Below are 27,458 nucleotides of genomic sequence, written 5' to 3' on the forward strand. Positions count from 1 at the left end.
AGTACAAGAATTAAAAGACGTTTAGATGGGTCCATGATGGGAAAGACCTAAAGAAATTTAGGCCAAATGCAGGCAACTGTTACTTGCCCACATGGGCAATTTGGTCAGCATGAGTTGGGCTGAGGGCCTGCTTCCATGCCTTATTGCTCTCTGACTCTGTGGCTCCAGAATCATGACAGGTAAATGGGAATGATTCCAGGATTCTGTGAATTTATTTCTACAGCGAGTGTCAAATCTTTGCATTAAATGATGGATAGAATAAATGTATGACAGCAAAATGACTAATGATTGAAAGGAGTAATGATTTTGAATTGGAAAATAGTATGCTCTTTATTTTTAGATCAAGTTTAACGTTTTGTTTACAAAGTTTTGTTCAGTTCTGCTTTGAATGTGACATGTTCTTAAGGCATCCATATGAACAGCTAAAAGCTATGGTATATCTTTGCTTTGAAATGTAATTATACTTGCAGACATTAATAATCGCCTCTATTTATAAATACTTGTGATGCCTCGGATCTCAATTTTGCAAATTTCTTGTATGGTATGATTTTCATTGTGGTTTCTTTAAGAGAGTACCAGCGATTGTGCCATGTTGCCCAGATAATGCCATCATCATATCCATTTGAAGTCTGATCAGCTGTGTAAACTCCACCTAAAATAGAATAAAAATTAAACAGCATTCAGTGAAAATAACTCTATAACACAGCTGTAATCATTTCTTGAAAATGTGTCAGTCACAAAGTTGCTTATCTCATTCTGCATCTCATTACCACTCTGACATGTCTGTTTATGACCTCCTTTACTACCAGACTGAAGCCACGTCTAAATTGGAGGAACAACATCTGATATTCCGTCTCGGCAATCTCCAACTAGATGGCATCTATATCGACTTCTCCAATTTCTGGTAACCCCTATCCCAGCTTTCTTTTATTTCATGTCCCATTTTCCTCATCCCTCTGAATCATTTCTTTCCTTATTCACTGCGCATTGCCTATACCTTTCATCTTCCAGCTCCCTGCGCCCTTCCCTCCCTTCCTTCTATCTGTGAGCACCTTTCTCAGCTGTCGGCCCCTCTTCCTATCACCTCTTACCTCCTTTCCTTTCTTCCCCCTCCCTCTGTCATTCACCTATCACCTATAAGCCTGTGCTCCTTCCCCCTCCCCCATCGTATTTGGTCATTTGTCACTCCTGAAGAAGGGCTCAGTGCGAAAACGTTGGCCTCCTTATTGCTTTTTGTGATGCTGCTTGACCTGCTCAGTTCCTCCAAAAACTTTTGTGTTTATTATTGGAAAGGGTTGACTCTGTACTTCTCCCCAGTATTTTTTCTCTGAAACACAAAATCAACCATTTGAGGGGCAAGCATTTGAAGGCATGGTTGGAGGCTTATGCAAACATAACTATCAACATCAAGAAGTTGATAGTTTCCTTTGGTGTAGGCATTGTGTAATTACAGGTAGTAATGTGCCACAAAGTCATAGAGCATAGAAACAAGCCTTTTGGCCAAATTCATCTGTGGAACAAAAAACTCTTCCCATTTGCCTTCATTTGATCCACATCACTGTAAACCAGCCATTCACAACCATGTTTTGGCTATGGCCTCTTTAGAACTCTGCTCATAATATATGGGCTCTCTTCCCTGTGAAACAGTCATGTTTTGGTTTCTTCTATACCTCTCTCCTACTGACTATATTAAAAAAAATTGTTACAAGTGATGAGCCTCCATTGAAAAAAAGCACCAGTCGAGGAAGTCTCTCTTTGGAACTCAAGCCTCCCAGTCCTTGTGAATCCCTTCTGTACCCTTTCAAGCTTAACAGTAGCCTTCCAAGAGCTAGGAGAACACAACCACACATTAGTCCGAGTGTGGTCTCTCCAACATCTTGTACATTTGTAACATGACGTCTTAACTCTTGTACTCATTGTGCTGACTGATGAAGGCTGGATTCTGGGGAAGGAAATTCAAGCTAGGATTATTAATCATCTGTGAACAAATATTTCATGTCCATGTTATATAGTGAAAGTTAGTATATTAATTTGGGCTGTGGGACAGAAGTCAAGGCAGTTTGAATCACTGCTGACGTTGCCTGTCCTTATTTTTCACTCTCCAGGGAGAGGAGGTCAGAGTGAATCCTTCCCCATCCCAGATCTGAGATGGCTCAGGTCAGCTGCAATACATATTCAGCAAACTTGGCAGAGGGTCTGAAATGAATCTGAGAAATGAAACATTGGTATTGAATTAAAACTACACACCCATCAGAGATGTGGAATAAATGCCGATAGCTCAGAATTTCCAGGTAGCAAGGGACTGCTCGCATTCACCACTCTCCCGTTTACAAGGCTCATACTGTCAGTGCAATGAATCATGATAGGAACCAATTAATTGCTGGCCAAGGAAACGTTTTTACACTGGATTAAACCACGCCCACAGTTTGCAAAATACTTGAATGTTATTTTTTTTTTAAATTTAGACATACGGCATGGTAACAGGCCATTTCAGCCCATGAGTCCGTGCTGCCCAATTTTCAAACAATTAACCTAAACTCCCGGTACATTTCAAATGGTGAGTGGAAAGCAAAGTCCCTGAGAAAACCCACGCAGACACAGGGAGAACATACAAATTCCTTACAGGCAACGTGGGGTTTGAACCCCCGTCCCGATTGGTGTTGGTGTACAGGTGTTGCACTAATTGCTATGCCAACCTCGCTGTCCAATGTTTGTGAATGTCTCTATTGTTCACAAAATTTAAAATGTATTGAAAATAAATCACATCGTTACAGTTCACTAAAAAGTTAATAAAATTTTTTAAAAATTAAAACACAGATATATTGGTTAGATCAATTAATACATAAATCGCCTGAATTTTATATCTCTTCCCGCTTCTTCTTTCCATGAAGAGCCTGCTCCTGATCAAACCCATCTCCATACACGTTGCACTCTGCTGTGAGGAACCCGGTGTTGGGGTAGAGAGGGATGACAATGGTGAATACTTCTTTAGAAATCTGGAACTTTGGTGCTCATACACACAATGTGAAGAATGTTGAGTTTCTGGAAACTGAGATGCTGGTAGTACCCCATCCACCCGTTCTCGGGAAAACACCGCCCAAGGGATGGCAGGGTTGTCATATGCAGCAAGGCTAGAAAAACTGGACTTTTATCCATTGGAGTTTAGAAGGATGAGGGGGGACATGATTGAGGTATACAAAATCATCAGGGGGATAGACAAGGTGAAGTCTGATTACTTGTTCCCAATGATGTGGGAGACGAGGACTAGAGGGCATAGTTTAAGAATACAGGGTAGGCCCTTTAGGACGGAGATGAGAAAGCATTTTTTTTACCCAGAGAAGTGTGAATCTGTGGAATGCTCTGCCACAGAGGGTGGTAGAGGCAGATTCGCTGACTATGTTCAAAAGAGAGTTAGATAAGACTCTTGTGGGTAACGGAGTTAAGGGTTATGGGGATAAGGCTGGAAAGGGGTACTGATGGTAATGATCAGCCATGATCTAAAATGGCGGTGCTGGCCCGACGGGCCAAATGGCCTACTCCAGCTCCTATTGTCTATTGTCTATTTATTCCCAAAAGGGTAGGAGGTTGGGTGACCTTATAGAGCATTATAAAATTATGAAGGGCAGGGATAAAGTGACTGCTCATCATCTCTTTCCCAGGGTAGATAATTCTAAAACCAGAAGGTATAAGTTTAAGGTGAGAGGGAAGAAATTTAAGAGAAACCTGAGAGAGAAATATTTCACCCAGAGGAGTTCAAGACCAAGCTGCTATATGTTAAGATCACTCCTGAAACTGAGCACTGACATGAGGGTAGCAATATTAATTTCACATAAATTTCTGTTCACTGAACTTCTGGGAATTTTTTTACAATCTTGCATGATCTTGGGAATGAGAAACTTTACCTCGATGATATCTGCCATTAAGATTTGCTGCGTGGCATCTGTTCATCCACCATCCAGCCTGATCTTGCTCAGCGCAGTTGGCCTCGTAATTATCATTGTCTCTGTCTGGTGTGCTGAACTGCATTCCATTGTGTGCTGTGTAGAACATACTACTCTGGTGATCTCCAAAGTCATAACCATTGAAGGCATTTCCTGCATCTCCTCCATCATAATAGCTGAAACGTAAACGATAGTTGTCCTGTTCACTTCCCACTTTAAATTCCATGTACTGGGCATATCTGGAGTGGAAGAAAATCATGGTTAACCTGATATCTTCAGTCAACTTTAATGTAATATTAAAGCGTAGAATCATAGAATGTGGAAACAGCTCTTTGACCTTCAATGTCCAGTCTGGTCAGTGAGTGTTTGTTAATATTGATCTTACTTTTCACCACTTATCTCATGGCTTTTAATGCCATGTAATTTCAAGTGTTGGTCTAAACATTAAATAAATGTTGAAAATATCCACCTCCTCCAAATTGTTTAGCAGTGTGTTGGTTTGCATTTCATCCAGTATCGAACTGAAAATGGTTTTTGTCAATTCCTTTAAATCCCTTTCCTCGGTGTCTTTCAGCAATAATTACAGACACTTCAGCTAAGGAGAGGAAGTATCTCAGTTTTGACCACTTTGCATGCTTCTCATAGATTTGTTTACCTCTACTTGCCCCCTCAAGCTCCAAAGCCCCCCATTCTATCTCTCCTCGTCACTGAAATATTCTGTCGCAGTCAACATCTTGATGAATCTCTGCTACACTCTCCCCAGTGCACCCCGGTGTGTGTGGGAACTAGAAGATAGAAACTGTTCAGAAACAACCTCATCAGAAGCAAAAAAAAATTAAAAATATAAAAAGTAGGTTTCATATCAAGTCAAATTATTCACAAATTAAACTAAATAGCAATTAGCTGGAACATCAGACAATGGGACTTTAAACACTGATATGACCGTATATTTTTATCCCTGATGAATGATGGCACATGCATTTTATTGCTGATTAGAATAAACTGAGGTGTTACCTCTTCTCATTGCTCCAGTCCTTCAGGGTAATTTCAAGCAAATAAGGGTCATGAGTCTGCGTAGTTATTAAATGTATCTTTTCGTTGCCAAGCCAAAATTCTGTGCTATCATCAGGTGACAAATATCCAAATCCTTCCTTGTAGGGGATCCAGTTTCGAGCGAAGTCTACACTGCCATCGAGCCTCTAAAGGAAATGAGATTAAAACTCTCAATGGCCTGAAACAGCACAAAGTGGCAATAGCTGGGCTTTGGCATAACATACCCTTTGCAGTACTGTCCAGCCTCTTCCAGCCGAGTCTATCTCACAGTACACCAAGAACTTTTGGCGGACTCTCAGCGGTTGGATGTAGTATAGGCCACTCTTTCTTTCACCTTTGTCAGCGATACTTTGACAATCTAAATAGGATCACATTATATCTCATTGATGGCTCTAAGTAATCCATAATAACAATAAACACAGAGAAGCTGGAGGACACGGCAGGTCAGTCATCATCCATGGAAATAAATGTACAATCAAACTTTTGCATCAGGACCAGTTTTTGAAACAAAAGTGGGATGGGGAGATGGCAAACATAAAAAGGAGGGGTAAGGCTGGGAAGGAACCAAAAGGTGATAGGATACTAGACAAATGAAGATTGGAGAGATGGAGTGGGGAGACAGATAGGGGAGGAAATCTCTTGTGGTGGAGCTGTGGTGGGGGGGTGTGCATTTGAGAGAAAGGTGAGTACTGGAATGAGAACAGTTCAAGTGTATTCTCATTTATATCATGATTCAGTGATAGCGTTATACAAGAAGGTCTGCAGATGCCACGATTATAATTTACACAAAAATGTTGGAGTAACTCAGCAAGACAGGCATCATCTTTATGTAGCAAAGATAAAGATATATAACCAACGTTTTGGGCCTGAGCCATTCCCTAAGGTGTGAGCAAAGAACAGGCAGGAGCCTCAATAAAATGGTGGGGGGGGGGACGGACCATGGATAAGAGTTGTTTTGTGAGCAGACCAGTTGGACATCTCATGAATAGTACAACAAATAAGCACAGAAGAAAAGTAGAGAGTTACAGCGAAAGATCAGTTGGTACGGAGCAAAGGCAACATGATTTTACTGCCTTGAGTTTCATTCAGGAGTCTGATAATGGTGGGAAAGAAGAGGTCCTTGAATCTGGTGGTGCATAATCTCCAACTCTTGAATCTTCTTCCTGGTGGGAGGGTGAGAAGAGAGTATGGCTGGGGGTGTGGGGAGGGTGATGAATCTTCTAATGAACTGGCTGCTTTCCAAGGTGGTGGGAGCTAGGGATGGAGTCGATGACTGGGAAGGGAGCATGTGTGACATACCGTGGTACAGTCAGAGACCTCTGAAGATTCTTGCGGACTTGGGAGGACAGATGTAGACAGTGGAAACGGATTGGGGTAGGGGTTATCTGATCTTGGAAAATTAAATGATCATGACTTGGGTTTGAGACTACTCAGGTGGAATATGATGAGCTGTTCTACAAGTTTGTTTTTGGCCTCACCTTGGGAATGGAGGAGGCTAAGGACAAATAGGGTCTGTGTGAGAATGGGGAGGGGAATTAAAATGGCTGGAAACCAGGAGTTCCCACAGGCACATGAGGACAGAGAGCAGGTGTTCTGTAAAGCGGTTCCCCAATCTGCATTTGGTCTCTCTGATGTAGAGGAGACTGCATCAAGAGCACTAGTGCAACATGTGAACCTCCGAATTACCTCAAGGTTTTTTAAGGGCCCTGGATGGAGATGAGGGGGGGGGAGACATCTCACGACTCCTGCAGTTGCTGCAGGAAGTGCTTGTGAAGAAAGAGGGGGTGAGGTGTATGGATGGGTGGGGAGGGAATGACAAAGTAGGGAGTCATAAAGAGAGTGGTCTCTGTGAAAAGCAGAGTGGGCTGGGGAGGGGTGGATGTGACTGGTGGTGGGATCATGTGGTAGTTGGTAGAGGTGTGAAAGAGTGATGTGCTGTATGCAAAGCGTGGCAGGGCGAAAAGTGTACGTCCTTGTTCTTTCGGGAGGAGGTGGGTGCGTGATGTGTTTTTGGACAGGCCATACTTGGATACTGTTCAATTCTGGTCGCCCCATTGCAGAAAGGATGTGTAAGCCTTGGAAAGGGTACAGAAAAGGTTGGCCAGGATATTCCCTGCTTTTGAGGGTATGAATTCTGGGGAGAGGTTGGAAAAACTTAGGATTGCTTCTCTGGCACCTTGAAGGCTGAAGGGAAACTTGATAGAAATTAACAAAACTGTGAGAGGTTTTGATTGGATAAACAGTCAGAACCATTTTCACAGATTAAACATCTCAAATACTAGAGGACATGTGTTTAAGGTGAGAGGAGGAAAGTTAAAAGGAGATGTGTGGGGCACCTTTTCTTACTGAGGCAGCGGTAGGTATCTGGAATGAGCCTTCAGTGGTAGTGGTGGAAATAATACAACAGTAGCAGGGTTTCTATGACTTTGCTGTAACCTGGGTTCAAAACTGGTGCTCTCTGTAAGGAGTTTGTATGTTATTCCCATGACCTCCCGTGGGGTTCTTACCGAATACTCCAATTTCCTACCACACTCCAAAACATAGAGTGTTGATGCATTAATTGGGTGCAATTGGTTCGGTATGATTTTTTATGGTCAAAATTGGCTTCTACTGTGTTTTAAATACACTTTTAAAAATCTCAATAGACATGCTGGAAATATTGGAATATTTATCATGTGCAGAAATTTAGCTTAATTTGGCATTATGTACAACACATTCATAATCGGCTGAAGGCTCTGTTCTCAAGTAGTTGGATTTTCTCTGTTGTTCCCACACATGCCTCTCTATCCCTGGCCTCATCTGTAGCCAGGGTGATGCCAAACACAAACTTCAAGAATAACATGTTATATTCTGCCTAAAATTTAAAGGAATGAGCATTGAATTTTCCAATTCAGGTAACACCCGCCCTGATCCAATTCCACTGTTTCCATTTGTCCATTCTCTGTTCCCATTCTCAGAACCCATTCCAGAATTGCTTTTTACTCAACCACCAAACCCCCCAAACTGGTGGTCTCTCCTAACTATTTCTCCACTCACCTCTCCCACCATTTGTCCACCATCTCAGCCTCTTCCCAGCACTTCACTCCTCTCTTTTCAGCTTGCCATCTCTCCTTCCTACCTCCGGGCACAAAAAGTGTTTCCCACCCAAACATCCACTGTCTATTTATCTCTCTAGATGCTGCCTGCTCCACTGAAGGCCTCCAGCCTCCCTTTGTTCAAAGTTCCAGCATCTGCATTTCTTTTTGTTACCATAATTATAATATTATCAACTCAGTATTTTCAGCAAAACTCAGAAAATTCAATAATGGGAAATGAAAGCAGAATCAATAATGTACTCATAAAATGCCTCTAACATTGTAAAACAAAACATAAGGCATTTTACAGGAACATTAACAGGCACAATTTGATATCAAGCTTTATAATGGGACAACAGGATAGGTTTTAACTTTTAAGGAATGTGTATAACACAGATGCAGAGTTAAGATAGAGTTAACAGAGGTGGGGAAAAGAATTTAATATTTCTTAAGCAAGCAAAGGGATTCTCTGTGATAGTTCAGATTCTATGACCAATGTGTATATGTACATATGTACAGATGATAGTGTAGGATGATTGTGATTGGCTGAGAGTGTAGCCAGATCTACTGGCAGGTCTTGAAGGATTGCTCCTAGTCAGACCAGGTCATTCTGGAATGGTCGACCTACTTGTGATATGCTCCAGTCTTTTAGTTAATAAAAACCTTGTTTTGGATCAACAAGTCTTTGGTTCTTTCGACGCGCATTATATTCTCGATATTGAAATACCTACGGCTCCTAGAACGTTTCCATCAGCGCTGTCTCCGCTCGATCCTCAACATTCATTGGAATGACCTCATCACCAACAGCGAAGTACTTTAGCTGGCAGAGTCCGCAGCATTGAATCCATGCTGCTGAAGACCCAACTGCGCTGGGTGGGTCACGTCTCCAGAATGGAGGACCATCGCCTTCCCAAGATCGTGTTATATGGTGAGCTCTCCACTGGCCACCGAGACAGAGGTGCACCAAAGGAGAGGTAAGGACTGCTTAAAGAAATCTCTTGGTGCCTGCCACATTGACCACCGTCAATGGGCTGATATCGCCTCAAAACGTGCATCTTGGCGCCTCACAGTTCGGCGGGCAGCAACCTCCTTTGAAGAAGACTGCAGAGCCCACCTCACTGACAAAAGACAAAGGAGGAAAAACCCAACACCCAACCCCAACCAACCAATTTTCCCTTGCAACCGCTGCAACCATGCCTGCCTGTCCCGCATCGGACTTGTCAGTCACCAACGAGCCTGCAGCAGACGTGGACATACCCCTCCATAAATCTTCGTCTGCGATGCCAAGCCAAAGAAAAATATTTTCGATATTGAAATATTGCAAAGGAAGGTGAAGAAATATGGAGTTCAGAGAGAGCAGTAGGATTGGATCAGGTTGTTAGTAACAGATTGGGAAATGGGGATGGGGGAAGACTTTGAGGAGAAATATTTTACATTTGTTGGAAAAGTATTTCAGTGATTTTTGGGGGTATTGGTGAAAAGGGCATAAGCAAGTTAGCATTTTATTAAAATAAAATATGAAGCCCCCTAACTGAGGAAGAAAACGAGTTCTGGGTGACCTTTGAAATATAAATACCAGCTGCTCAATCATTGACTTTCCTGCCACATTTAGGTCAGAGGTGGGGGTGTTGACGGATGTGCACAATTTCAATTCCATTCCATTACTAATCGTTCTGCAAAAGAAGCAATCTGTGCCCACCTGCAATAAAATCTGCACAGTACTTAGATTTGCGATGATAGATGGCAAGTGGCATTCACTCAGCCAAGTGCCAGCCAATGTCCACCATCAAACAGAGAGAACCTGTCTCCCCTTGACAATCCACAAATATATTAGCATTGCCAGCTTGATCCATATTCAGAAAAATGGATATAAAACAAAAAGAATTTCAATACATGCACCAATTAACAATTTAAAGGGAGATGCTAACCTTGCCCTGTGATCTCACTTATTTGAACTGTGTCTTGACAGGATTCTCTGCATCGGCTATGAAGTTGTTGGATAAGCTTCTTTAAATTCTTAATGTTTTTATTGTTCGATGAAATTATGTACTCCAATTGTCTGTTGAGAAGAAGGATGAAATTACAAATTTAATTTGTGCAAAGGCAAGAGCTATTAACGTCTAATGACCAAGAGATGCTGAGTGATTTAGCTGCTCATTGGGTCCAACAGTGCACCAGTTTAAGACAATATTTTTTCCCAAGCTTCCGCTCATGACAACAGTACCTGGATTTGTTCTTTTGTTTTCCAAACTCTCTTCCAGTCACCACAAGCTATTTCTCATCCTGTTACCAGCTGGCAATAGAGACTCAGGGATTTATCTCCCTATTGTCCCCAATCCTGGAGCTTGTCTCTTTCAGTAGCCTCTACACTACTTTAGTTGTCATTCTGACTGTTGAGCCGACCATCTTCTTGTCTTGAGTATATTATGCTTGTTGGCCAGGACAGTGTCTGCAGGATCTCTCCCACAGACTCTTGTACATTCCTGATACCCAGCTGCTTATCAATCACACCAAAACCTTTTTAAACCTGCACTTTCCTCTAGTTTGTGATTGTATTCCGCACAAACCAATCTAGGGGTTGGTCTCATGTGTCCATAGTTCTCCATTTCATCTTCCAGCTCAATGACTCGGATTCAGATTTCAGATTTATTGAGTTATTGTCAAAGTTATTGTTAGAGTTATTGTCAGAGTACATCACATCAACCCTGAGATTCCTTTTTCTTGTGGGCACGGCAGAATAACCACTAATTGGGAGCGCAAAAATAAACTGTACACAGTGTAAAACATGTAATCAAACAAAAAAATGTAAACAGAAAATGAATGTAAACAAACTGAGAGAACAAAAAGAAAATCAATAAAGTGCACATGTAAGAGTCCTTAAATGAGTCTCTGATTGACTTTGTCATTGATGAGTCTGATGGTGGAGGGGTAGCAACTGTTCTTGAACCTGGGGATACGAATCTTGTGGCAACTCTACTTCTTTCCTGATGGCAGCAGTGAAAACAGAGCATGTGCTGGGTGTTGTGGGTCTCAGATGATTGCTGCTGTTCTGACGGCAGCGTTCCCTCTAGATGTTCTCAATAGTGGGGAGGGTTTTGCCAGTGATGTCCTCGGCATCACACCAGACCATGATGCAACTAGTCAGCACACGTTCCACCACACCTCTGTAGAAATTTGACAGGGTTTCTGATCTCATACCAAACCTCCGCAAACTCCTGACGCTGGAGGTGTATCTGGTCCATATGTTGGATCAAGGTAGTCTACCTGACTGTGAATGTTCATCATCTAGACACATACAACATCAATCTGAAATAGCTGAATTTATTCTATTTAATTTTTGTGGAATCAGATATAATTGATGTATAAAATTATATTGGACTAACCTATATCTTACACAAGGGAAGTTCAGATGAGCTGGATTTATCCTGATTGTATGGGGGAGGCCAAGTGATGACTTTAGAGAGACTTGTAAAATTATGATGGTCGAAGAAAGAGGTGGCAAAGTGGTAGAGGAAAATCAAGGAGAGAAGGGAAATGGGCAAAGTTGGGAAATGAGAAAAGGGGTAGGAGGGGAAAGAAAGCTTGTAATTATAGTGGAGGATGTCAAAGGGAGGAATGAGAAGGAGAAAGGGATGTAGAGTTAGAGAGGAAGAGGTGAGTGAGGGACAAATGGAGATGTACACAATTGTGAGGAATAGATAGGGGCGATACTTGCCACATACTAGAGGTCTTTGAGAGCATAGGTGTAAAATAGAAGCCACGAGTTCAGATGGAATGAGAGGACGAATGTTTTCACCCAGTTTGTGATTGTAATCTGGAGCACAGTGCCTGGATGTTGGTGGAAGCAGTCATTCTCACGACATTGAAGCAGTATCTCGACAAGCATTAGAGAGTCCAGGCACAGCAGGTTATAGACTAAGCACTGGTAACTGTGATTAGTATATGATCAGCATGGACATGGTGGGCTGAGTACTGTATGACACAATGACTGAGAGATTGGGGGGGATAGGGAGGGAGGGGACAAAAAAGAGAAATGGGGGATGTGAGGCATTGGGGTGGCAGTGAAGAGTTGCCAGAGGAGTGCAAGCCACCAAGATTCCCATTAGAAAGGTAATTAATCTAGGTCATGAACTTAAGTTTAAGAACCATCAGTATTTAACTACATTTATGAGCAATACTCAATAAAGTTTGGTGATAAATGATTAGTGAGGTGCAGCCTGGGACTTGGTTGTCAAGAGTCTGAAGTTTCCCATCTAAGCTCATAATCTGTCATTTGTACTCAGTTTACCATAACTCCTACCCCCTCTATTTTCATACATATACAGTGATGTAAAAACAGAGCAAGTCTATCATGAGAAACTTGGCCCGTATAATGCATCTGTGAATTTTAATGGGAACTCATCTTTCAGCCAATGAGCTGTTTCAGGTAACTGAAGATCTGAATTTTAAATCCCCAAACTGGCCACAGTCATGACTCCCATACTCCCAAACTGATTGTGACCCTGAACTTCCCCTACAGCTGATTGTGACCCCTTCCTAACTCAGCCCAATCCTCAATATCCTTGCTTCAAATACCCCAACCCCCTGCTTCCCAGCATTTTCTTCCTCCTAGCCATACTGTCATCTGTAATCATGACCAATGACTGCATAATCCATTTCCTTCCCAAATAATTTCAGTGACATGTAACATGCAGGCAAAAAATTATGTGTGCTCTAATGTTGCAATACTCATTTTATTGCACCTCGTCAGGGGGCTCAAATAAGACCGAATTCTGCAGTGGTTTAAAATGGATTGGCTCACTATGCACTGCCAGATCAAGACTACAATGTTATGGAAACTGCAGTCATTCACCTTCCTCAACATGGGCCATACCACCACTGCACCCCCCCAACGTTGCCTTCCCCAGAGGCTAAAGCACATTAAGTAAAAGCCTTGTTTTCTTTCCACCTCATCTAACATAAATAGCTTTGATGTTTTTTTTTAAACGTAGCTGGTAGAAGTATGGAAGAAACCAAAGCTTGACTGCTTCACAGGGACAGTGGCCTATGAATTTTGAGCAGTCTATAACCCAAAAAGTAGTTCAGAATGTCTGGATTAGAGCATGGACAGGTAGCAGGTGCTTATAGAGATGTTCAGATCACAATTACTTTTGATAGAAATAATTCAGGAAAAGCTTTGCACAGAGGTAAAAGGGTGAATAACCAAAGGACATCAGTTTAAAAGAAGTGAATGAAAAAAAATCAGCACGTGCTTTGTGCTTTGAAATAAATTGGCTGAAATGTTGATGCACAAGATTTTCAAAAGGGAATATAATTCCTGGGCTTCAAAGAGTGAAACTCTTTCAAAGACAAAATGGACTGAACAAATTTCTTCTATGCTATTGGATTCTTTAGTACAATGTGATTTGTTTTTTTCTTTATCTGGTTACTATCATTTCTATAGCAAAATATATCACAAGTATATATGGCGGATTAGAAATAGTAAGTCAATTATTTAATCTCCTTTACCAGAAGGGCCGATATGGCCTGTTTCCGTACTGTAACTTGTTATATGGTTGTATAGGGACTGACAGCCTCCTGTGTATTTCCACAACATTCTGCTTTTAGAGTCATAAGGAAACAGGCCCTTCAGCCCAACTTAACCAAAAGCCCCATCCACACGTCTCATCTGCCTGTGTTTGGCTCATTTCCCTCCAAACCTTTCTTATCCATGTATCCGTCCACATTTTTCTTAAACGTCACATTAGTACCTGCCACAACTATTTTCTCCAGCAGCCCATTCCATATATTCACCACCTTCTGTAAAAAAAAGTTACTCCTCAGGTTCCTGTTAAATCGTTTCCCCTTTCACCTTAAACCTATGTCCTCTGGTTCTCGATTCCCCTAAACTGGGTGTAAGGTTCTTTACATTGACTTGATTTTGTACACCTTTATGAGACCACCCCCATCCTCTTGCACTCCAAAACTGAGCACAAACTCAAAATGGGGTATCACATTAGTCTTTTCCAACTACAAAATGAACTCCAAACGTCCATACTCAATACTCTGACTGATGAAAGTCAACATGCTGACAGCTACTTTCAATTTTCAATTTATTATAGAAATAAAAGTGTCATATTACATGAAATTTCTTTTTGCCTGCTGCAAGGCAGACAGATATGTCACCAGCAGGAATTATTTAAGCGTTTCGTACAGTTTTACAATCAGACATAGAGTCAGACTTACATTCAGAGAGAGAGAAGCAAAGGAGAGTTGCCCCGGAGACACCGTGTAACATGGATTTGTCTCCAGTGCATCCGCAGTCACCCCACTGAGTCCAGTCTAAACCATCGCCACATTGAGCTCCAGATCCAAACCTCTAACATGGTCAGGAACCCTTGAGCGCCCTTGGCATCTCCTCGCATCCTGGTTCCGATACTTGGTACCCCTCCAGCCAGTTCGAGCCAGTCTCCAGCAGTCCGCAGGCCAGCATGAGTTTTCCGACAGCAGTCTCCAGCAGTCCACAGATTCCACGGGTTCCTCGCCTCGAGTCTCCAGCAGCATGCCACATGCATTGCTTCCTCACCCACACACCCTCCCAAACCTCACCAATCCACTACCGTGGTCACCATTCCCGCTGGTTGTCTCCTCTGCTTCTCCCTCTAAGACAGGGTGATCTTCCCATCCTCTGGTCCCCTGCTGCAGTCCTCCACTTCCCCAGAGTCTGCAGCCCCTCGTGGCTACTGCTGATTAATAGGCACCGCCATCTTAAGCACAGACCCACAATCACAGGATTTCAAATAAAACTCCCCCATTGGCTCCGTCAACAGGACATTCCAATCCCATTCGCAACTGATGGCAGTGACTGGGTGGCTGGACCCAGTGGGAGCACTGCATCTCTGCTCCCTACGGGTCTGCACAAGCGGCAGTGCCGCCATCTTGATGTCATATACCTAAACTCCTAGATACCTCTGTCCCAGATCCCTGCCATTCAAGGTGTGGGTTCTACCCAAGTTAGACTTCCCAAAATTTAACAATTGGGTCTTGAGCAGTGGTTCTCAACTTTCCCTTCCCACTCACATACCACCTTAAGCAATCCCTTAATAATCACTGAGCACCTGAGGCATAAGGATTACTTAAAGTGGTATGTGAGTGGAAAGTAAAAGTTTGAAAACCACTGGTTTAGATGATTCGTCACATGCAGACATCATTCTCCCAATAACGTAATTTTTTACTCACTGTATTTCATTCTCATGATTTCCACTGATTGTCTCAAACCTCAGAATCTCTGACTCTATTTCTTTTACCCTTTCGATGTAATTATCTGTGAAAATAAGAACATAAAGTCTCAAGCAGCCTGGCAAGGAAGTCAAAACCGTTTCTTCTCACTTTTAAAGCAAATTGCTGGACATTTCATGTACATGCAAACTGACAGGGTGTTCATACCTGGAGATTCTTTCAGCATGACAGTGTTCATTTGTATAATGTTATCGATTGTATGGTTGGTTGTAATTGACATATTATGGATGCCTTTCAAATCGTTTTCAATATTCGTTAATTCTTTGTCAACGTGGCTTTGGTAATTTTGAAAAAAAATACTGATTCCACATGTCGTTGGGCAATATTCTCCCTAATTGTCACAAAAGAATAAAAAATGTGATATATTGAATAACCATCTTAAATTATTATGATAATGTCAGGTTGCATAGTAAATCTCAACTTACAAAGCGCTTATCTATGCTGCAGCAAGATTCGTCATTTGAGGTCTGCAAGAAATCCAAAGTAAAACATTATCACATGCTCTCTGTCACCAAATCAACCTTAAACAAGTTGCCTGCTCTCATCTTTTAGTAAATTACTTACACCCTCAGGAAATAAAAATGCAGGTTGAAGAAAGAGGAAAAGTAAGAACTTGTTCTTTGTTCCTGACATGATATGATCCAAAAAAAGATGTCCTCGCTTTGCTCAATTACTGAACTGAGTTGCCAGAGCAGCTTTATCTTATATGTTGATTATATATTGATTGTGAAAGAAGGATCACAGAGCACACATTGAATCAGGTCGTAACCTCTGACTCAGACGTTGCTACAAATAATGAGTTGGATCGAGTGTTCATCAAAGATTGCTCAACTTCAAAATCCTGATCCCCATTTTATTTATACATTGAAAATGTGGTCAGCTGAATCAAATGTACAAAGTGATTGATGTAATAGAAATATCTTCATTTATTTGTTCACTGCATATTACTGGGACAATTGGCATTTATCAGCCTTTCCTAATTCTCCTCTGAACTGGGTAGCTGGGCTGTTTCAGGGGATGTGACTCATGAATCACCTTCTGATTTTCTTCATGTATATAAAAGCATATAACAATTACAGCACAGAAACAGGCCCATTTGGCCCTTCTGGTCCATGCTGAACACGATAATCCATAGGTTGATGATCAACATTACTGATACAATCTGTTCTATTGGTTTGATGTCATTGAAAAACATCTAATCTTTTGTTTGCCCACCAAAGTAATTCACTACTATTTTACCAGACGAAGAGTTACTACTCATGAGTTTCCATTGCATTTGCCATGGAGAAATGATTGGGTACGTGATGGTTAGCGTGCTTTGAATGAGGTGTCGCAATTGTGTGCAATGTTGATGTGATGAGAAATGACAACAGTGTGGGGGTTGGTAATGGTGGATGGTGGTGATGGGGAATGGCAATGTTAGGGGCAGGACAAGCAATAGTAATGATCATAACCATTGGGAGTGTTGCTATGGCTGAAAGGTATTTGTATGTTCTCCACATGATCACATCAGTTTCTTCCAGGGGTTCCAGTTTTCTCCCATGTTCCAAAAATGCAGGGGTTTGTAAGTTAATTGAACAAATGGTTGCAATTGGGCTTGTGGGTCAGAAGTGCCTGTTACTGTGCTGTACCTCTAAATTTTAAAACTTGACAAATAAATGCTCCAAAGCCGCTAAGACCTACTGCCTTGTGGAGTAAAGCAAGTGCAGAGTATGGAAAGATGCAAAAGCAACAAGGTTGTCGTCGTGAATCAATTTGGTTTTCCTAATATGGACTGGGACTTCCTAGGTACAAGAGGTTTAAAAGGGGTAGAATTTGTTTGGTTCATCCAAGATAATTTTTTGAAGGAGTGTGCAGATAAAACAATTAGGGAAGAGTTCATCCTTGACCTTGTATTGTGAAATTAGCCTGGCAAGCTGATTGGGGTTTCAATAAGAGAATAATAATCATAGTTGCTGAAGTTCCGAGATGGTTATGGGTGATGATAAGACTGGACGTTGCTGGAAGGTGCTAAACTGGGGGAAATTCCATTATCTCATGATTAGGCAGGAGCTGGGGAGAGTTGATTGGGAATAACCTGTTGGATATGACACCATTACGTGAATGTGATAACATGGGGAACTGATTTATACTGAACCCTTTGTAGTAATGGTTGTAGTATGTAATTAGTAAAGCATTTAGTCTGCACTGGTATTTTGGCTGTGTTTGATTTCCATCTGGGGGCCCTCAAACATAACAGTAGCAATGAGGAAGCAAAAACTTACTCAACTATTACACATTTATCAACTCTAACAACAGAAGACAATGAAAACTGGGAATTTAATTTAAAATTAGTGAGACCAGAGCAAACTAGCTGATCGTTTTGTGGCGCACCTGTGGTCTGACCTGCAGGAACTGAGCACAAACTCAAAATGGGGAATCACAGTACCTCACACTTCACCTGGGAAGTCTATAACCCAATAGCATGAACATTGAAATCTCCATTTTTAAGAAACCTGCTCCCCTTTAATTACTTTCTCTCACCCTTATCCACCTAGATCCTCTGAGACACACCCTTCTTTCACCCACCCAACCTACTGTTACTTTCCCCATCCACACCTCTTCCACCTGACCAACTTCCACATGTAGCTCCCACCAAATCCTCCCCCCAATCCTGTACCCACCAGTCACCATCCCTTCTTGATAGGATTCCACCAATTCTCTTTCTCCAGCAGCTGTCTCATCTTTTGCCTTCCCCAACACCTTGTCATTCTATCCGCCCCACTTTCCCACCATTTGTTTGCTATCACCTATCACTGTCTCCCAACTGGTCCCTTTATTTTTCATCTTTCACCCTTTGCTGGTCCACCCTTCACTCACTGACTTCCTTTTTATAAAAAAAAGACCATCTGTCTTCCCTCCCATTTGACAGTTCTGAACCAAGATTTTAACCTGAAATGTCTACTGTCCGTTTACCTCCATGGATGCTGCCTGACAAATGCATTCCTGAAGCAGTTTGTTTTTTGCTTTCGGTTCCAGCCTGTATCTTGTGTATCTACTAAATATGTGCTTCACATGAGTATTCACCGAGCTCAAGGTCATAGAGGACAGTAATATCAATGTGGGGTAGAAGAGTTTTCCATGGCATGTCACATAACTATTAGCACCGTCTGTATGAATGTACTGTCTGGGCAGACTCAGCCCCTGCACCTGTGACTCCTCCCTCCCAGATATCCCCCATAAAGGCTGTTACGCCAAACTCCTCCCTCCTCCTGCCTTGGAACTGAGCCAGCAACATGTGAGATGTGCTGATGTCTTCTAATCACAACTCTCTGTCTAAGGTGGTTAATCGATGGCACTACAATTTAATCACCTTAATTTTTTGGACCATGGACAAGGCAATATGGATGGATAAATTGGACACTGACCCAAAAGATCCGGAGTTTCCATCAAAATCTATCAGTGGCTCCACTGCCTTAATGCTTTAATGAGATACAACGACGTGCAGAGTGAAGAAGACAAATGAGATCTACTCATCGCTCAGGCCAGCCACCATGTTTTTCAGATGATAAGGGACTGCACTACTTACTTGGTCACAATGAAGCTCCTGCAGAAACAGTATCGCACCCTGACGAATATAATCTATGCCAGGTACCTTCTGGGCACACATAGACAAGCCCCTGGTGAGTCGGTAGATGAATACATGCAGGTCCTATGGGAGCTGGGGTGAGAGGAACTGATATACAATGCATGTGTGGCTGGATTCAAGTCTGATCATATCAGACAGAGAGTCCTGGAAAAGGGCGATCAAAGCATGCAAGAAGTCGGCGACTTGGCAAAAGCTCTTGAGACAGTGCAGCTGAACATGAAGGTCTTCTCTGGAAACACGGTCGCCACCTGGGGAGCACAGGCACCACCATCTTAGGATGCGAGGGTCCCAGATCACTGCTGCCACCATTGAGAACCCAAAGTGCTACTTCTGCAGCCATGTGAAACATCCCTGTAAGAGCTGGCAGGCCCAAAACACTACATGATCCTTTAATGAGCCCAGAGGACACCAAAACCCAGCAGCAATAGAGATTCACCAAGACAAATGGTTACTTAATCAAAAGTTGCTTTCAATTATCTTTAAACATGAAAACAAGATCAAACTTTAACTTATTACCATTAACTTAACTTAACCCCCTTCTAATTCTAAGCACTCGTGTATGTAATGTTCAGAAAAGTTCTTTAATTCACAGTCCAATCTCACTTCTCACTCCTCTAAGTTCACTGGTTGCAGGCAATTTTTATACTGTGCACAGAATTTAACATTTATGAATTTCACCAGGCTTTGGTGCTGGAAAAGTAAATGATTACTGTTCAGGAAGGTTCTTGTTGGTTTTCAGAGAGAGATTTGTTGCTTGTTGGACACCCACAACTGATTCCTTTAGAGCAGTCTTGCCAAAGAAACTTGTCCCATCAGGGTTTTCCAGTTGATAACCTCTTTCTTTCAGGTCATCACAGAGTTCCTTTTTATTTTCCTTATTTCAAGTGAAACGCATTGCAGCCAGTCCTTTCCTTTTGTATGGACCACAAGGCCTTTGACCAGGCTGAACTAAGATTTCACAACCCATCTTCAAAATGAGGTTTTTCCACAAGCTTTTCAGCTTGTCTTATTCCAGTCCCAGCTGCTGCTGCTGAACTGTAGAACTCAATTCTCTCTCTCTCTCTCTCTCTCTCTCTCTCTCTCTCTCTCTCTCTCTCTCTCTCTCTCTCTCTCTCACACACACACACACTCTCTCTCTCTCTCTCTCTCACACACACACACACACTCTCTCTCTCTCAGGGAAAACCACATGACCCTCTTAGAACAGCCAACTGCACACAGACAGACTGTGGCTCTGGACCTCATCTGAGTTTGTTAATCTGTGCTTTCCAAAACAATAATCCATTACTCCACAGCATGTCCAATTAACACCTACTTGTGAAGTCCTTAGAAGCACTCTTCGAAGTTTTTGCAAAGGCACTTGGAGCCTGAACTGTCTGGCTTGAGCAGAGCTCTAGCATTTTAAATGAGATCTGTTTTGAAGTGTTTGTATGTGACCTACACTAAAATACCTGCCACAATTTATATCCCAAAAACATTTCTATACATAATATAAAATATAACATTATCTGTCACATTTTCCCTAAAAGGAATTTTAACTCTCGAGTTAAAATTCAGTTGTAACTAAACGAGGCTGATTTATTAATCTCAAAACTGACCCAACTTTATCCTATGCCAAATCATTCCCTAATAAAAATGAGACTCCTTGCATGGGTAACTTTGAAATAACTCCTACTACAACAGGTTCTTTAACTAATTCTGAATTCAGCACAATGTTGTGAAGAGATATTGACTCTACCTCACCTCTAACACCTTTAATCAAAGTCGTCTCCCCTGTGTCAGTCTTTTGATCAAGAGTTAAAACATTCTCCAACAACAGTGACTGAGCAGCCCCAGTATCTCTAAGAATTTTACTGGAATGTGTGATTCTCCCTCCTTTACTGAAACCAGGCCCTCAAACACAAAAGGTTTGAAAACATCCATAGTACTCTTACCAGGTTTGGAATATCTGCTCTCCTTCAATTCAACTGTCTGAATACATGCTTCTGGTAAAACCTCCTTTTCTCTTCTCTTTTTCAACACTAAACAATTTGAAATTACATGACCAGGTTTCTTTTTACAAAAATGACATACAAATCCAGAAGTTCTGTCCTTTCTCACCTTATCTTCACCTTTTCTCCTAACATTCTCCCCAGACTTAATTTCAGTCTTACTAGTCTTCTCCACATTAACTTTCTGAACAGGTTTACTAATCTGTTCCATATTAACCCTCTGAAAAGGCTCATTATTCTGAAATTTGTTTTTGTGAATCAGGGCATATTCATCCACTAAACCTTTCATTTGCTGCCCTGTCCCCACTCCTCTCTCATTCAGGTATAATTTAATCTCATTTGGAACACACCTTTTAATATAAAATATAACATAATCTGTCGTAATCCATATGCAGGAAGAAGGGACACTACAGAAAGGTATGTAGGCCCCAAACCCTTTTCAGCAGTACCGTGTGTGGTGGTAGCCGCCGCCATCTTGGGGTCACTTCTGGTCATGGGGATTGGCTCGGTGGGACCATGGGATGGAAAAGCGTGATGGCATCACGTCTGAGGTCACTTCCGGCAGTGAGAAGCAGCACCACATGCATGGCATGAACGCAGCCATCTTGGGGCCGCCCCTGAACCAGTACTACAACAGTGATTCAGACAGTGACCAGACATTGGCCTCGATTACCCTGGATCAGGTGAACCCACATCAACTAGCCTTGGCCATGATGGACAATTGATATCGGGAGCATGGAGAGCTTCAATCACCTGTGTATAGTGCAGCACTACTCCCTTGTGGTAACTCCAGCTAAGAGTAAAGTCATCCTAGCCTCCAAATCCCACTCAGTCGAGATCTACAGCAGCTGCACCATGTTGTTGACCATGCATGGCACTGAGTACAAAAATTTTAAGCTCATTATCAATCCACAGCTCTGCGCACCAGTCATATTGGGACTGGGCTTCCAGTGCCAGTTCAAGTGCGTCCAAATATAGTTTGACGAGCCACACCAGACCCACCCCTCCCCCCCCCCTCAGCCCTGGAGAAAGAGCATTCATCAAAGCAGAAGTTAAACAACTTCTGGCTGAAGGGATCATAGAACTCAGTACCAGCCCCTAGAGGCCATAGGTAGTAGTTAAGAGTGGAGAGAAATCCTGCATGTTCATTGACTCTAGTCAGACCTTAAACTGATTTACCCAACTGAATGCTTACCCCCTCCACTTCATCGTCAACGTGGTGAATGAGATTGCCCAGTACAGGATCTTCTCAAGCATCAATCTCAAGTCAGCTTACCACCACCTCCTGATCCACCTGGAGGACAGCCTGTACATTGCCTTTGAGACAGACGGCTGCTTCTACCACTTCCTCTGGGTCCCCTGCGGGGTCACCAATGGGGTCTCCCAGAAGGAGATGGACTGAATAGTGGATGACTACAGACTAAAAGCCATCTTTCCCTATCTGGACAACATGACCATATGCACCCATGACCAGTAGGATCATAATGTTAATCTACAGAAATTTCTCCAGACTGCCAGAAGTCTCAACCTTACATAGAACCAAAAGAAGTGTGTGTTCAGCACTTCACAGCTCGCATTCCTTGGTTGTGTGGTGGAGAATGGTGTCATTGGGGCCGACCATGACTGCATGTGCCCCCTGCTGGATCTCCCATTGCCTCACAACCTCAAGGCCCTGAAAAGGTACTTGGGGTTCTTTTCCTACTATGCCCAATGGATCCTTAATTATGCAGATAAAGGCCACCCTCTGGTGAAAACAACTACTTTTCTCCCGTTGGCACAAGCCCAAGTGGCGTTCATATGCATCAAGGATGACCACCAAGGTGGCGATGCATGCTATGGATGAATCCATCCCTTTCCAGATGCTTCCGACTTTGCCCTGGCTGCCACGCTCAACCAGGCGAGAAGGCCCATGGTATTTTTTTTCTGTACTCTCCAGGGCCCCAAAGTCCAGCACTAAGCCATCAAGAAGGAGGCCCAGGCCATAGAGCAAGCTGTGCGCCATTGGAGGCACCATCTGGCCGGCAAACCATTCACCATGCTGACTGACCAATATGCGGTCGCCTTTATGATCAATAACAAGCACTGGTGAAAAATTAAGAATGACAAGATCCTGAGGTGGAGAATTGGGCTATCCACCTGCAACTATGAGATCTTGTACCTACCCAGGAAGCTCTATGAGCTTCCCAATGCCCTGTCCCAAGGGACATGTGCCAACACACAGTAGGACTGCTTCTAAGTCCTCCACAACAGCCTCTGCCACCCCGGAGTTACCAAGCTCTACCACTTTGTTGGAGCTCACAACCTGCCTTACTCGTTTGAGGATATTAAGGAAATGACCTGGAGATACCCGGTCTGTACTGAATGTAAACCCCAATTCTACTGGCCAGCAAAACTCACCTGATTAAAGTCACCTGGCCTTTTAAATGCTTGAGTATGGACTTCATGGCCCCCTCACCTCCACCAACAGGAACATATCTCAACATTATCGATGAATACTCCAGCTTCCCTTTCACCATCCCCTGCCCAGACATGATCACGGCCACAGTCAGAAAGGCAATGCGCAGCATATTCTGTTTGAATACCCCTGCTATAACCATAGTGACTGGGGATCCTCATTTATTAGTTAGGAGCTGTTCCAGTACCGACAGGCCAAGGGCAAACCCACGAACAGGACCACGGGTTGAAACTCCTGGGGAAACGGCCAGATAGAAAGGAAGAATGCCACCATTTGGAAGGCCCTTAGGTCAAAAGGTCTGCCCATCTCTCAGTGGTAAGAGGTCCTCCCTGAGGTGCTCCATGTTGCCAGGTCCCACCTCTGTACTTCCCCAGGAAGTTGTTGTTGTTTTATGGTAATTAAAGTGCTGATGTTTTATGGTAATTAAAGCCTATTAATCACAACTCTCAGTTTAATGTGATTGATCGATAGTGCTACACATGTTGACAACAAGGAAGAGGTATTGAGTCTACTGAAGAATATTAAGGTGGATGAGTCTCCAGGGCCTGATAGGATCTATCCCAGGATAGAGGAGATTGTTGAAGCCTCGACAGAGATCTTTGAGTCCACACTAACTAAATGTGAGGTACCTCAGGATTGAAGAACTGTCAGTGTTGTTACATTAAAACATAAGAAATAGAAGCAGCTGTAAGCCACCTGGCCTGTCAAACCTGCTCCACCATTCAACAAGATCATGGCTGATCTAGCTGTGGACCCAGCTCCACTTACTGACCTGTCCCTTGTATGGTTCTACATTTTGACATTGAAAATAAACAGGCAGGGTACTATTTGGATGGGGAGAAAATTCTCTAAATATGTAATTTTTTTATTAGTGGTTGGTAGTTTAATTTGTACAAGTGGTTTAGGTTATTATCTATCCTGATACCAAGGTAACATATAGCCTATGTTTGCCATTTAAAAGGGGATTCTTTTTTACATTCTGTATAATCAGTTTTATTCATTGGCATCTCTTCACTTTTATTAACATTAATCTTGTATCCTGATATCTCTCCATATTCTTTCAATTTCATATATAGCCTTTTTATTGATAAATATACTATATTAACTATATACTATATTTACTATAACAAGGGTGAGTGATTAGATAAAAGTCTTGCCTAATAATCAGTCCTTCAAACTCTCCCATGAATCTATGCCAACAACTATCCTTGAATATGTCTTGCGTCTATTCGAATAATATGAATACTCTCTTTCTTTTGGATGTTGTTTCCCCCATATATCAATTAATTTCATATCCTGCATTGATTTTAGTGTAAATGTGGTAACTTTATTTTTTTTATTGGTTGTCTTCCTGGTTTTATCTATCACTGGGTCTAGATTAAAGTTGAAATCCTCCCCCCCCCCCCCCCCCCCCAGTAAGATGTGCCCCTGTGTATCCGCTATCTTTAGAAAGATGTCGTGCATGAATTCATGATCTTCTTCGTTAGGTGCATAAATGTTTAGTAAATTCCAAAATTCTGAGTAAATTTGGCATTTCATCATTAAATATCTACTCACTGGGTCTGTTTTTACTTCCTTTATCTTAATTGGCAAATTCCTGTTAACTAGTATAACTCTTTGGCTTGGCTTCGCGGACGAAGATTTAAGGAGGGGGTAAAAGTCCACGTCAGCTGCAGGCTCGTTTGTGGCTGACAAGTCCGATGCGGGACAGGCAGACACGGTTGCAGCGGCTGCAGGGGAAAATTGGTTGGTTGGGGTTGGGTGTTGGGTTTTTCCTCCTTTGCCTTTTGTCAGTGAGGTGGGCTCTGCGGTCTTCTTCAAAGGAGGTTGCTGCCCGCCAAACTGTGAGGCGCCAAGATGCATGGTTTGAGGCGATATCAGCCCACTGGCGGTGGTCAATGTGGCAGGCACCAAGAGATTTCTTTAGGCAGTCCTTGTACCTTTTCTTTGGTGCACCTCTGTCACGGTGGCCAGTGGAGAGCTCGCCATATAACACGATCTTGGGAAGGCGATGGTCCTCCATTCTGGAGACGTGACCCATCCAGCGCAGCTGGATCTTCAGCAGTGTGGACTCGATGCTGTCGACCTCTGCCATCTCGAGTACTTCGATCTCAACCGAAGCCTTGATCATAAAAAAATTCGGTTTGTTTGGTAAACTGAAGCCTAAAGATCTTTGAGAGAGAGAGAGAGAGAGAGAGAGAGAGAGAGAGAGAGAGAGAGCACAAAATTCAAAGTAGTCTTGTGTTGCTTGCAGAGAGAGGAACCACTGGCTTGGTCTGGATCCTTCTGGCTGCCTTCGGAATGTTCATCCTTTTTGAAATCCCAACATTTTAAACTGTCCTCCAGACCATGACTCATGCTCTGGACCCTCTCCCACTCCACAGCACCAACCAGTGGTAGTTTATCGTCCAAGTCCAGAATTTTTTTTCATTTTCTGCACATGCTCAGTCTGTCTCCCACTCTCTCAGCAGTCCATCTTCACCTTGGCTCTCTAAGGTGAACTGTCACTTTTTAACATTAAACCACACAACACATACACAGAACTCTGTAACATAAGTGTGTTTCTTGTATAAATGCTATGTCTATTCTCTCCTTTTTAAGTAGTGTCAATAACCTTTTCTTTTTAATTTGGATGTGAATGCCATTAATATTTATTGTCATATAATTCAATGTACTCATCTTATTCCTCCGATTTCAATTCTTTCTCACCTCTCCAACCCCTCCACCTTTTTTCCAGAATCTCTTTTAAATTATTCTCTTTCCAATACACAATGATACGACTAACAAACAAAAATCCACAGAATCCCCAACAAAAACAAACACAAAATATACTTTTAACAAAAACATTAACCTCCACCCCCCTGAATTGAATTGTCTTTTACTCCTGTTTTTCTTTCTTTGGCTTGGCTTTGCGGATGAAGATTTATGGAGGGGTAATGTCCACGTCAGCTGCAGGCTCGTTTGTGGCTGACAAGTCCGATGCGGGACAGACAGACACGGTTGAAACGTTTGCAGGGGAAAATTGGTTGGTTGGGGTTGGGTGTTGGGTTTTTCCTCCTTTGTCTTTTGTCAGTGAGGTGGGCTCTGCAGTCTTCTTCAAAGGAGGTTGCTGCCCGCCGAACTGTGAGGCGCCAAGATGCACGGTTTGAGGCGATATCAGCCCACTGGCGGTGGTCAATGTGGCAGGCACCAAGAGCTTTCTTTAGGCAATCCTTGTTCCTCTTCTTTGGTGCACCTCTGTCTCGGTGGCCAGTGGAGAGCTCGCCATATAACACGATCTTGGGAAGGTGATGGTCCTCCATTCTGGAGACGTGACCTACCCAGCGCAGTTGGATCTTCAGCTGCGTGGAATCGATGCTGTTGGCCTCTGCCATCTTGAGTACTTCGATGTTGGAGATGAAGTCGCTCCAATGAATGTTGAGGATGGAGCGGAAACAAAGCTGGTGGAAGCGTTCTAGTACTCCTGTAAGATAACCACAACTCCCCTTTCCACCTGGGTTGTGATAATGACCGCAAGCGTCAACAGATTTCGAGTGGCAGATCCTCCCCCTTCCCCAGAGAAACACTATATATTTTTCTAAAAATATAACAAAGAACTTTCTTTTTTTTTCCTTTTTTCCCCTATCTTTTTCAACCTTAAACATCTGTATTCACATTATCAAGTTTTTAACTTATTTCTATACATTGTCTTAATAGTCTTTTTTAATACTCCTCATTTCATTGTCTGTTTGGCAGTCGTTCTGCAAAGCGATGGGCTTCTTTCGGATCTGAAAACAGTTTATTCTGCTCCCCAGGGATGAATACCTTTAGCACTGCTGGATATCGCAGAACAAAATTGTAGTTTTATTTCCATAATACCACTTTTACCAAGTTGAACTTTTTTTTCTTTAGGAGTTCAAAGCTAATGTCCAGGTAGAAATTTTTTTTTAACCATTGTATTCCAATGGTTCTTTATTTTCCTTCACTTTATCCTTTGCCAGCTTCAATATTTTCTCCCTCATTGTATCGTAGCAACTTTATTAATATAGAGCGTGGCTT

At 42.5% G+C, this 27,458-nt stretch overlaps 1 protein-coding gene across 1 annotated transcript; it reads right to left on the bottom strand.

Annotated features, from left to right (window-relative positions):
- Positions 1-304: 304 nt before the first annotated feature.
- On the bottom strand, positions 305-16,040 carry fgg (fibrinogen gamma chain). The gene is made up of 9 exons (XM_069926667.1): positions 15,911-16,040; positions 15,772-15,813; positions 15,494-15,677; positions 15,287-15,371; positions 9,997-10,127; positions 5,219-5,352; positions 4,956-5,140; positions 3,903-4,180; positions 305-652 (listed from the first exon to the last, which is right to left on the bottom strand). The coding sequence occupies exons 1-9, from the start codon at positions 15,977-15,979 to the stop codon at positions 474-476; spliced, it is 1,287 nt and encodes a 428-aa protein (XP_069782768.1). The 5' UTR covers positions 15,980-16,040; the 3' UTR covers positions 305-473.
- Positions 16,041-27,458: the final 11,418 nt, after the last annotated feature.

This window comes from Narcine bancroftii, chromosome 3 (genome assembly GCF_036971445.1).
Source record: "Narcine bancroftii isolate sNarBan1 chromosome 3, sNarBan1.hap1, whole genome shotgun sequence".
Lineage (NCBI taxonomy): Eukaryota > Metazoa > Chordata > Chondrichthyes > Torpediniformes > Narcinidae > Narcine > Narcine bancroftii.